The 13,928-nt window shown below is 34.2% G+C and overlaps 1 protein-coding gene across 1 annotated transcript in view; it reads right to left on the bottom strand.

Annotated features, from left to right (window-relative positions):
• Nucleotides 1-213: 213 nt before the first annotated feature.
• LOC143230016 (uncharacterized) overlaps nt 214-13,928 on the bottom strand; it is a 106,973-nt gene continuing 93,258 nt past the window's right edge. The window contains exons 17-19 of the mRNA XM_076462960.1: nt 13,638-13,780; nt 9,079-9,320; nt 214-6,725 (exon numbers count right to left, since the gene is read on the bottom strand). Of these exons, the coding sequence (XP_076319075.1) occupies nt 6,695-6,725; nt 9,079-9,320; nt 13,638-13,780 (416 nt within the window). The 3' untranslated portion in view covers nt 214-6,694. The remainder of the gene's footprint in view (nt 6,726-9,078; nt 9,321-13,637; nt 13,781-13,928) is intronic.

Below are 13,928 nucleotides of genomic sequence, written 5' to 3'. Positions count from 1 at the left end.
GTAATAAATTTGTGGTTAACAAAAATCTTATTAATGTGAGAATCCTATAAATAATTGTTTATTTGATTCAAGATTTCAATTTGAAAATAAAATGTAACTTCTAATGAAAGGTAAGACAACTGAAAATGAAAATAAATGAAACAATAGACATTTCTTTCTCTTACATGTAATGCAAAATGATATTCACATTTTTATTAACCAAGAAATGTGGATTTGTACAGTTTATGAGCATATTTTCTTTAGAAGCTGAAACACTCACTTGACAAACACAACAAATAGTTGAGTAGAAATAAAACGTAACCGAATATTCAAAGTACAGTAATCTATTTCTTAAGCTATAAACTATAGAACAATTGTCATATAGGTTAGGAAATTGGTTTCAATATTTCACTGGGTTCACTCCTACAAATATATGAATATTTTTCACTTTAAAAAGAAAACTCGTATAGAATGGCACTTCACATCTTTACACAGAAAACAATTTACTCACGTATTCACGTGCTGCACGGTTAAAGAGGTCAAGCAGAATTTATGAGGAAGTGTGAAAGTTATGAATACTTCTCGTCATTTTTAGATAAATACTTTATATATATATATAAAGAACAATTTATAAAATGTAAATAAAACACGTGAATAAAAAGTTAGTTTCAACAATTACCTGAAACTAGAGTAATATTGGAAAAAATAAAACAAACGTACTTGCGTTTTTGTTTACTAACCCCTTCACACAAGTACATATACACATGAACTGATATTAACACACGGGGTGTCTAATCTTATATATTATAAGTAAAACATTTAGATATCATATAGTTTTTTATAATAAAAAAATTTTTGAAACTACTAACCCACAGTTTAAAATAAATAACAATAAGAAAAAACTAAACCATTTAGATGCAATGTAACTACGCCTCCAAATACAAATGATACAGATTCATACAATAAAACATCATGTATTTTTTTTTATCACAGAATTCACTTTAAAGTAGTCGTTACAATTAACGTAACGCTACACAGAAAACTGAATACATTATATGCTTGAATATATAAGTTATTCGATTACAGTGACGTTTTAGAGAGTCTAAGTATTACATCTTTATTGTCTAGGTCTTGACTAGATTATAGTTCAGCGTATTTTATCCCAAATCTATTCCTGTATAAAATGCTCTACTATCACTTCAGTGTATTCAACGTATATATATATATATATATATATACTCACACATTATATTAACTTATGTCGTACTTCTGAAACTAAGATATTTCACACTATCTCTCAGAGTTCCTTGACTTAATCCATTTGTTAGTCAAATATCCAAGCTTTACATGCCTTATGCCTTTTAAATACAGAAAGCGTAAAATTCTATATATATATTTTTTCTATTCTAATGAAAACATATCGAAATGGAAGCGCAAAGCGCTGCAGTGGAAGTAATCTTATTTCATCTTGTGCGAACTATATATAAAATCTGTAAGTTACAACTGCTGCCAGTCAGTGTTAGGTATAACGGTTCATATTTACATGTATATTGCGAACCGTGACGTTTGTCTGAGTGTTCATTTGTCTTCCGTTTGAAAAGCTGTGCGCGCAGACAAACCTCAACATTCGCTTTTGAAATGACGACAGAACAGGCATGAGTAACGTTGATGCTAAATTTTATTCGAAAGCAGGATATTCTACACTAAATTGTTAGGATTTAATAACGCTATTATTTACATTTCAAAACGTGACATTACTTCAAAAAATAAAATAAAAATGGATATTTATCGTATATTATTGTTCAGCGGCTTTTAGAATGACTAAGATATTCAACAAATTACCTTTCTTGGTGAACTGTATAAGTGTGTGTGTTTTTTTTTTATAGCAAAGCCACATCGGCCTATCTGCTAAGACCACCGAGGGGAATCGAACCCCTGATTTTAGTGTTGTACACCCTCAGACTTACCGCTGTACTAGCGGGGAACAACCGAATAAGTCGTTCGATTAATTGGTTTCTAGTCCTTGAAATAATTTAAATTGATAGATCATCTTAAACGTTTTTGTCGTTGGGGAGGGGAACTTTGGCTTGTTTGAGGTGTGTTATGGCCCGGCTTGGCCAAGCGTGTTAAGGCGTGCGACTCGTAATCTGAGGGTCGCGGGTTCGCATCCCCGTCGCGCCAAACATGCTCACCCTTTCAGCCGTAGAGGCATTATAATGTGACGGTCAATCCCACTATTCGTTGGTAAAAGAGTAGCCCAAGAGTTGGCGGTGGGTGGTAATGACTAGCTGCCTTCCCTCTAGTCTTACACTGCTAAATTAGGGACGGCTAGCACAGATAGCCCTCGAGTAGCTTTGTGCGAAATTCAAAACAAACAAACAAACAATTTGAGATGTGTTAAAATTAGTTAAATGACAGATCATAGCCACAAAATGGATTGTCGTCTCGAACAATTTCGGTAGGCTATTCGTATATGTTAAAATGAGGAGACCCTGTTCTCACTCCCAAACAGCATTATACGAAGGAACATTTTTATTACAGATTTATGGTTTAGTCCTCCGCTGATACAGCGATAACTATACGGATTTACAACGCTAAAATCCGGGGTTCGATTCACCTCGGTGGGCTCAGCAGATAGCCTGATGTTGCTTTGCTATAAGAAAACATACACACACACATACATTTCAGTTTTAAGTAAATTAAACTCTCAATTGCTTATTGACTCAATTTGTTGTTTTCCTGGAAGTTCAGAATTTTTTTCTTTGAAACAATTCATTGCCAAGTTGCATCTTTGTATTGTTACTTGGTTTCTAAGTCACCTTAAAAAGTTATAGCAATCGTAAAGAAGATTGCTTGTTTTTAATTTCGTGCAAGTAGCCCTCGTGTACTTTATACTGCGTTTGATTGAAACATAAGCGTAGTGCTCTATTCAGTCATCAGGGCCTGGCATGGCCAAGTGGGTTAAGACGTTCGACTCGTAATCCGATGGGCGCTGGTTCGAATCGCGGTCGCACCAAACATGCTCGCTCTTTCAGGCGTGGGGGCGTTATAATTTAATCCCACTATTCGTTGGTAAAAAAGTAGCCCAAGAGTTGGCGGTGGATGGTGATGACTAGTTGCCTTTCCTCTAGTCTTACACTGGTAAATTAGGGACGGCATTATTTATACCTGTTCTCCCGTTATTTCAAAAGTGAATGTTGAGTTTTGTCTGAGGGGACAGTTTTTCTTAAACTTGAGACAGACGAACGTTCACACAGACGCTATGATTCTCAATATATGTAAAGTGTTGAAAAACATATTCTCAGAATTCCTTCAAAGTTAAAGCAAATCAACATTAGAACTTTTATTTCATAAGACGTAGTTTTTCGGCATACAAGGAGACTGACTGTCTGACAATGAAAAGTGTGATAAGCAGAACAGGACATAATCATATATATATATCAAAACAAACAACAGCTGTACTCTCACTTTTTGCAAATGTTTTAGAAAACTAATAAATTTTTATGAATTAAAATTACCTCTTATTTCAGAGATTCTTCAAGTTTTCGTGTCAATAATGAAATTCTTTGTTTCTTCATACTTACTATTATAAATGTCAGTTGATATCAGGTAAACAAAGCAAATCCTTTTAATCCTAACTTATTCTTCTAAAAGTTAAATGAGTAATTAAAACTTATAGCTTTTAAAGAAGTTTCTAATTTGCAGTTGTGTCAAAAAGTTAATGAATGTCTGGGTAATTAACCTCACAACTTACACTGTATCTATGCAATTACACAATTCCAAGAGATAGCTTGAAGGTTCAATAACAGTATGGGTTATAACAACACACTATTTTAATACCAGTAATAACTTTAACTGAGAAAAGTTAAGCTGGCCTTAATATGTGAAGTAAATTGATAAAAAGCGGATATGTAAGCTTGATAAAATGGACTTTTGTGTTACCACGGTGACGAACATATTCATTTGTTATTGCCTTCGACTAATATATTAATTTATAATCACAAAAATTGCTTCGCATTATAATTTTAAGTTATAAATCTGTAACATTGCTTTACGGTATCAAAATGTTCACAATAGACTCTCAATTTATTTGTTAGAAATCCTCTTTAAAAACAGTGGTGCGAGGCTTAGCATTAAAAGCATAAGCGCCGTGAGGACCTCTTGAGTAAGTCATTCATGTCACAATTTCCCGACTCTAAAGTTAAGCCTTTGTGAGGAGTAACTATTTAATATTTGTGAGATTATCTTATATAGCAACAACGGACTGTAACAAACAGTTAGTAATTTTACAGCATTGATTTTTACTATAAGAATCATGGGCATACGAAATCTTGTGTGTCTGAGAAAATGCACTTGTACTTGGTTAAACAAAGATGAGGGCAAGACCAGTTACTCAGCGTTCGAGTACTCTTGCACACTTTTGGAGTTTCTCAGTGGTTCTGGGAGTTTATGTGAAAACTAACAAGAAACAAACCAAACATTATATTTCAAACATTGCTAGACCTTATAAAATATTTAATTTCTCGTGTAAATAAATGTTAAGAAATGTGATTTACTACTTATTTTTGAAACTTTATCTAAAATAGCCAAAGGAAGCTTTAAGGTATAAGTACTTACGTTATATAGTTATAAGAATTTTGTGTTTTTCTGATACAGTTGATTAAAGACTTTAAATAAACAAAACAGTTCGATGCATCCAAATTAGACAAATATGTAAAATAAATTACCCATATACATACCTTTCTCACGCCTTTTAAAAACATATTTATCTTAGGTTGAAAAATTGTGAAACCAGATAACTTTTAAAAGAATTTTTTTTAATGAGTTTCATAAATGAAACCTAACTATTATTTTAAAATATTAATCCATTGAAGTTACTTTGGATCAGCTAACACCACTCACGATAGTCAAAAACATCGAAGACAAAAACATTTCTGAAACTTCATATATGTTGCGTTTTCGAGAGATATACTTTTCTTGTATATTAAGTAATCAGTTGGCAATGTGAAATTAGAGTTTATTTTTGCGACATTTATAGATGGCGATGCAAGGATGTACTTGTGTTCGTTTCACGTGATTCTACGGATGTGTGTGGATACAAAGATACACCGCGCTGCATGAGGTTTATTTGCATTTTTTCAACTTACACTTATAGGTATGAGGTTTAAAGAAAAAAATGTCTTACTTAATGTTTAGTTGAGAGTTGTGAAAAGTTTTCAATGCGATTAATTATTATTCAGTTGGATAACATTTTTAACTATAAATTTGAGTCTCCCTAAAAAACAACAGACCTACTTCGTTCTATGCCTTTTTACAGTATTTTGGTTATAAAGCACTATTCCATTTTGTAGTAGAGAAAGGGGTGGAGAAATAGAAATGAGGAAGGTGAAAAAGTTTTGTAAATATTTAACGATTTTATATACATTTATAAATTGCAAACATATTAGATGCTTCAAACATAAGTGTGTATAAACAACCCTAATAAATACATCTAACAGTAATAGTGTTGTAGCATACACTACTTAACGTACTTTATGTTCAGTTTCTAACTATTTTTTATATTTCTTTATGCTAAAACTTTGAGAATTTTATACTTTTATTACCTGGAAAAGATTAAATCACTAATGGTAGACACAGTTTAAAACAATAACACAACACTAATTAATATATGTGGCGTAGTATGCAGAAAATGTTGAAAAGATAAAAACTTTAACTATTTTATAAAAAAAAACATTGTCTGTCAAATAATTATAGTTTTTAGAACAGATGGTAAATGTACGTCAACGAATGATCTATAAAAGATGCACGCTTCAGATTGCACTGAAAAATTAGGCTTTCAAATATGTTACCAGTTGTTGAGTAGTTAAATAACCTACCACACCTTTCTTTGTTAACACGGAGCAAGCTTTCCAGAAAGACATTGAAACACATTAGGTCACATTCGCTGCTACTATAAACGAAATTAACCGATAATTCCTTATATACATACATAAGACATGTATAATACAAGTGTATCACTTAAATACATAAAAATGATTATTTTACATCTTAAGCCTAACGCTTTATTTAATTGCTCTTCGCTACGGTGGATTATCAGTTGATCTGAACTACGTGTTATATGGTTTGCAGGCACAAACTTAGAGCGTAAAACTAACATTTTTCACACTTAGACAAACATACAGCAAGGTAAACTATTATGTTTGTGTAATAATACTAAGCCTGAAAATACCATACAATTCTATACAACTACAAACATAAGAAAGGCATCAGTTGTTACACTTTCTTACAATATTCTCCAGTAACGTTAACAATACTGTGGAGAATCGTTTGGTAACTCTGACGTGCTTGCCACGCAGCTGCCCTCTGCTGTTTTCAGCTGGCACAAAACAGGAGAAATATGTTTATAGTTTCTATGACAATAAAAAAAAGTTAATTTTCTGTGGTATTCAGTATCACAAATTGGCGCTGAAAAACAAACGCATTTTCGTTTTATCTTTTAATATAAAACAGCCTCAACACTCAGACCTTTTCCGCCATATTCTTTAAAATATAAAATACTAGCTCCAATAAAAATGAAGGATTAATATGCAGTGCACACGGAGAGAAATGTATCTCTTTAACAAACAAATTAGATTTCCTGTTATTGAGTTCACATTTTGCGAGAATATTGTCAGGTGTAATGGTTTCCATAGAGATGTAAATAATGCCCATATCTTCAAGATCTTATCCACTCGGCAGAATGCTGCCTAAAAAAACAAAACAGGTAAGTAAATACATATAAACAATTTAGTATCATAAACCTTTGTATACTAGTATTTACACTTAAGAGTAGAGATGCTCGAAGTTTATTTAGAAATTGTTACTGCAAAAGAAAATTAATCAAAAATTCAGCTAAGCCTCGTAAGGAAGAAATTTCAAGTTAAAAATCGCATCACGAGTAGCGTAAATATTTTTGAATCTTTCTCGCTATTACAGACACATACATAAAATAAGTTTGTAATTTTTTTGTCGTGAACTTGTTAAATTATGCTAGTCCTAGGTAAAAATGTTTTGTTTACAAAGCGGTTCATTCGGTTCGAAATTTATGATAAGATTAACCACAACACTCCCAGTGGAATGTGTTACAAAAACAAATATTCTTCTGCTAAAGTAGGCTAATGTATACATTTTTTGTTTTTTTTTCGATGTTCAATATAATGCTACAGAATGGTGTATTTGTTTGTGTTTACACAGTCGTATTGAAACCCATTTACATCGTTATAAGTTTAAACATATACCACTGAGCCACCAGGGGGCGATGTATAAAGACAGTTTGCATTTATACACGTATATTACTCTCACAATTTATATGACGAACACCTAGTAAATTGTATGTGTGTGTTTTGTAGCAAAGCCACATCAGGCTATTTGCTGTGTCCACCAAGGGGAAATCGGACCCCTTATTTTAGCGATGTAAATATGTAGATTTACCACTGCCCCACAGAGGGACTCTATCAAAGTGCGTGACAACATTTCCAGGATTGTTTTGTGTGTTTAAAAAAATGCTTTATTAATATATAACGTTCTCTGTTTTGTACAGCCAGACACAGTTCTATCTGCATTAGTCGTCCTTAATATAGCAGTGTAAGACTAGAGGAAAGGCAGCTAGTCATCACCACCCACCGCCAAGTCTTTGTCTAATCTTTTACCAACGAATAGTGGGATTGATTGAAACATTACAACGCCCCTACGTTAATTTAGCAGTGTAAGACTAGAGGAAAGGCAGCTAGTTATCACCATCCACCGACAAGTCTTTGGCTAACCTTTCACCAACGAATAGTGAGATTGATTGTACATTACAATGCCCCTACGGCTGAAAGGACGAGCATGTTTGGTGTGACGGGGATTTCAATCTGTGACCCTAAGATTACGTGTTAGAGTGGATAGCCAGATGTCACTGTAAAAGATATGAACTCAGAAGAATACATTGGCCTTTATAATAGAACCTAACTAAAGAGCGTTGATTACGGGATTTGTTTGCAATTAAGCACAAAGCTAAACAATGGGCTATCTGTGCTCTGCCCACAATTAAGAACAAAGCTACACAACGGGCTAACTGTGCTCTGCCCACAATTAAGCACAAAGCTACACACTGGGCTATCTGTGCTATGCCCACAATTAAGCACAAAGTTACACAATGTTCAGGTACTGAAAGCCGGTTTCTAGAGTTGGAAGTCCGCAGAGATACTGCTGTGCCAATGAGGGTGCTGACTAAAAGCGTAGATAGAAAGGACATTTAATTAAAAAAGAATTAAGTAGACAGTGTTGATACGTGTAGACACGTTAAGCAAGATAGAGTGATGGGTAAACAGAGGAACTAGGTAGACGAAGTAGCACAATTAATGGAATAAAACGACGTTAAATTTGGTTCATGTCCTATATTTCATGTGTTAACCTCTTCAAGTAAGTTCTGAAATGGACTGTATGTTTCAGCAGTGCCCACGGTTCGATTCCATATTTTCTTATTACGAAAGAAGTTGGGCTGTCCATTCGGCTCAGTTTTCAGTCTACTACATACTATTCTTTTTTAACAGATTAGAAGTCGAAATGAAGAAACGAAACTGGTTAGTAATTAGCACCTAGTAACATCTAAAATAACTAGTAATTATACTTAGATGGTCTAACCATGACAACGATTGATATAAATATGAAAATACCACTGTACAGTAAATGTTGGAGTAAATAAATAAAGACCGTAGGAAGGCGCGTATGGATAGATCAGTATACGAAGAGAAAACGAGTTGATAGTAAGAAAGTTAGGTAGAGAAAGAGCACTAGGACCGAGAACCTAAGAATGGTGTATATCAATGTAGGGTTAGGCAAGTTTACAAATATTAGAAAGTCTTGTAACTAAACAGATGCCAAAGTAAAAATATTATAGCAGACTGTTAACGATTTTGTAAGAATGTAAGATAATATACGAATAAAATTCTAGGTAGATTAAAAAAAAAATGTAAGTAGTATAAATAAGAAAACAAGGCTTAGCTTACAAAATTAGGGACTCGAACCTGGAGATGATATTATAAGCGTACATATTTGAAACTGCGATATAATACTCACAATGGCAGTGCGAAGTTTTGAAGAGCTTGTTTTACCGACGAAAACAGAGCTTTGTTGTCTTCACGGTAGGTGTCGCTACACAACGTCTGTAGCTTCAACAAGTACGTGTCGAAATTGTCCGGCGTTGGCTTCTCATTAAAGTTTGGGAGTCGTACATGATCCAGAAGAGAAATAAAATTGTTCTGGAGTGATTCATAATATCCAGACAGGTTAGTTGTCTTCTGAGATAGTTCATTGTTTTCCTCGTGAAAGAAAAATTGAGACAGAGTATTAACACAAATGCTTGAACATTTTATAATTTCTCGAAATAATTTTATATTTGAAATCCAGCTGATCAATCCGGCTATTTTTTTCTAATGATCTGGAGTTAATGACGTCACAGATTTATTCTATACTTTTTGTTTTTACTGAGTAAATAATGCCTCAGTTATTTATCACTTTTATTAAGTGTAAATATGAAATTACTGCTACTAATTTTGGACGAAAAACCAACATGGTTCAATAGTAAAACCAACAAATCATTTGTAATTTATATCACGAAAAGAATAAAGTTAAAGATATGAAAGAAATACATAAAGTAATGAACACATGATTTAGGGCCCAAAATTAGAATTAAGTGATCAGTATAAACTCTAACTAAAAAAATCACACCTTAAAATTAACGATAGCTAGAAACTAAGTTACAAGTAAAAGTAATAATAATCATAAAGTTAAGTATCAAGCTTTAAGACTTTTACAGATTCTATTGTTACTCATATCAGGTTCGGGCATGGCATGGCCTGGTGGTTAAGGCGCTCGACTCTCAATCTATAATGTTACGGTCAATCCCACTATTTGCCGGTTTTAAGAGTATTCTAAGCGTTGGCGGTGGGTGTTGTTGACTAACTGCCTTTTCTCGTAGTCTCTCTGTCACTGCTAAATTGGGGACAGGTGCTGCAGATAACTACCGTGTAGCTTTAAGCAAAATTAAAACCCTATCATGACAGTGTCAGCGAAAGTACCAAGTAATCTCTTCATTTCTTCTGTCTTTGTTGCAAAGATTTTTACGTAAGTAACTTCCCAATTCTGAAATCTAATTGGTTTAAATTTTTCGTTCAGTAATGGTTACTGGTTGAATTCTAAATTTGAAATATTTCGAACACTATCAACAACCTAGTTGAAAGCTGTGAGAAATTTGTAACATAATTCTTTTCTTCTTCTTCTGGTCGGATTTTTTTCCCCTAGATTTTGACAAACGATTATTTTCTAATTGTTTTCAAGATAATCTAATGTTCATTTCCAAAGTTTTCACTCTTTTCTTTCCTCTTCTGCAATACAACTACTTTCAATTTGTTCTTGTTGGCTTTCCAGTACCCGTTCGTTTTTAGTATACACTTTAAAAGTTTTCTGTGATTTTCTAGACGAATTTTAAACTACCTCCGTTTTTCTCTAAATTGCAAATTCCTGTATCTAATTTTTTCGTTTTAAATATTTTGTTTTCTGTTGTAGTTTCACTGGGATGCTTTCAATTTCCAACCGATGAAAGTGTAAAAGTTTTTGTAATTCTTTCTACAGATTACTTTGTTCATTTCTTACATGTTGTGCTTATATTGTTATTGTAAACGACTTTCGGTTTACTTAAGTTCTATGTTAAATTTTTTCATAATGGGTTTATTTCCAAACTTTCATCACATTTTACGTTACGTAACATGCACAAAAAATAATAAATGTACAACTCCTAAAACTTCTCTATGCGCACTTTTCTAAACTATAGTCATGTTTTGCCAGTTACTTGTTCTAATAATTTTTTTTTACCTTTTTGCTAAAGGTTCCATTATGGGCTTCAGTTTTGACTCAAATAATTCGAAGTTTCTATAACACATTTTTCTGTCTGTCTCTAGTTCAATTGCATCAGCGAAGTTATACTGAAAAGCCAACTGGTTTAAGCTAAATAACTTGTTTCCTTTTAGCAAATGTTTTATAGAAGTACATTGTATCAGATGGTCTCTTTTAGAATCACACACACACACACATACATGTTATATTTGATAGCTCAGTTCTGATTTTTTTTTAATTATGATAAATAACTTGATTTTTGTCATTTTGCTTCAAGTAATCGTAATTTTTTGTAACTACCATTTCTTGAGTAATTTAAATATTCCTTGAACTTTCTGTTTTTTCCTAAGAATTAATATTCTACGTAATGAGTTTTTGCTGCGAAATAAGTCTTTGGAAGATTAAAAGACACACGCACACACACACAGGCCCGGCATGGTCAGATAAGTTAAGGCGTTCGACTCGTATTCCGAGGGTCGCGGGTTCGAATCCCCGTCGCACTAACATGCTCGCCCTTTCAGCCGTGGGAGCGTTAAAATGTCACGATCAATCCCACTATTCGTTGGTAAAAGAGTAGCCCAAGAGTAGGCAGGGGTGGTGATGACTAACTGCCTTCCTTATGGTCTCGCACTGTAAAATTAGTGATGGCTAACGCAGATAGCCTACGTGTGGTTTTGCGCGAAATTCGAAAAAAACAAAACAGTAACACACACACACATATAATGCATGGATGAATTGAAAAATAAATATTAGGCCCTAAAGCTTCCAGTTTCTCTTGGACATTCCTTCCCAGGTGGCTCATTGTACAACGATTAAAGACAGGTTTCGATTCCACGATGGGCAGAATACAGACCATTATATAAGTTTTGTGCTGAACAACAAATAGACAAATGAATGTTCTTGAAGTCTCCACGAATGAAATTGCTGACACTCTTTGGAATTAATCTACTTTATTACGGAAATTTCAAGTTAAGATAATCCGACTATAACCAGTGTGTGAGTACACGTTCTATTATTTAGTTTGTTTGTTTGTTTTTTGAATTTCGCACAAAGCTACTCGAGGGCTATCTGTGCTAGCCGTCCCTAATTTAGCAGTGTAAGACTAGAGGGAAGTCAGCTAGTCATCACCACCAACCGCCAACTCTTGGCCTACTCTTTTACCAACGAATAGTGGGATTGACCGTCACATTGTAACGCCCCCACGGCTGAAAGGGCGAGCATGTTTGGCGCGGCCGGAATGCGAACCTGCGACCCTCAAATTACGAGTCGCACGCCTTAACACGCTTGGCCATGCCGGGCCTGCTATTATTTAAAGATGTCCTTATTACAATACTACATCATAACACCGCTACATGTTCATAGCATTAAAAAAAAAGTTGAAGTCTCTTTGTATTTGCATTAATATTACTATAATTGTTAATTAAAAATACACGTAATATATTTATTTATAACCTGATGTTAATGTTTAAAAATGAAATGCAAACAAAGAATTTCACCCTATTTTATTGTTCTAATTCACGTAGATATATATAAGGGGTCAAGTCAAGCGAGTCCTATGACCATCGAAATGAATAATAAATAAGTGACGCTCCGCTATTTGGTTTGTTTTTGGTTTTGGAATTTCGCACAAAGCGACTCGAGGGCTATCTGTGCTAGCCGTCCCTAATTTAGCAGTGTAAGACTAGAGGGAAGGCAGCTAGTCATCACCACCCACCGCCAACTCTTGGGCTACTCTTTTACCAACGAATAGTGGGATTGACCGTCACATTATACACCCACACGGCTGGGAGGGTGAGCATGTTTAGCGCGACGCGGGCGCGAACCCGCGAATTACGAGTCGCACGCCTTACGCGCTTGGCCATGCCAGGCCTATCCGCTATTTGGAACAATAGGTAAGTTATAAGTGTGACGACCAAATATCACTGTCCGGTTTGACAGTCACCGATTGAGTGCTGTCAATTAGATGCGTTTCCTCTGGTTTATCACTTCAAAATTGTGGTTGGCTCGCGTCGGAAGCTCTCGTGTAGTTTGCACGAAATCCGAAAACTCCAAGTAGACAAAGAAAGCAAAAAAACAAAAAACAGTTAAATACGTGATATACTCCAAATTATCATTACTTTTGGTTCTGGAAAGAAACGAATCATCTTCACTTTAACATTGTCTGAGAAAGTTGTGATTTTAAAACAATTATTCGCTTTTAAGACCGACTAAAACATTACAGTTGTATACTCGTTTTCTATTTATTTGTTTGTAGTTACGCACAATTCTACACAATGGGTTATCTGTACTATGCCAACCACGGGTATCGAAAACCAGTTTTTAGCGTTACAAGCCTTCAGATTTACTGTGGTGCCGCTAGTGGGAGCATCTTTGCGAAAAATGATCGAAATTTCAGTTCTTGTAAATCTGTAAACTTATAGCCTGACCCACCAAGGACAATACTAATACTATACAGAAAAACATTCTTGAATATGGACATTAGAGTATTTGTCAATCCATAAAAGAACTAGTAAAGAAGAACGTGTTTGATGTTATTGATTTATCATGTAAATTACCAGACAGTTGCTGTTTCAGTACGAACAGCGCCGCCGCTTTAACTGTTTCGGCTGGGTTTATCTTTGAAACAATAATTATTTGTACAATAACCAACGTTCAGTTTATATATTTCTTATGTAATTTGCGTTAAAGATTTAGTCATAACGTACTGTATACTATTTTTTGATCAATGTTCATAAGAAACGTACTTGTTCCGTAGTTCGAATCTGTTCTTCCATGAGGCTTATGTCTGTTCTAAGTTTTATCATTTCCGACTCGACTTTAGCGTTGTATCCTTGCATGCCTAGAATTTCTTCCTCCAAAGTCAAGATGTCTGAGCTGTTCTTGTTTCCTGGATGAAAAATTGTGAAGTAAAATAAAAAAAAAATTCCACATATTTTAAATTAACTCGATTTAAAGGACATTAGTGCGATGAAATTTAAAAACAAAATGGATTTCAATACTCACTTTACGTTGTCTTCTGTAAGATTCAGGTTTTA

The sequence above is a fragment of the Tachypleus tridentatus genome, chromosome 10, assembly GCF_004210375.1.
Source record: "Tachypleus tridentatus isolate NWPU-2018 chromosome 10, ASM421037v1, whole genome shotgun sequence".
In the NCBI taxonomy this organism is placed as follows: Eukaryota; Metazoa; Arthropoda; class Merostomata; order Xiphosura; family Limulidae; genus Tachypleus; species Tachypleus tridentatus.
This window is presented reverse-complemented; position numbering and strand designations above follow the sequence as displayed.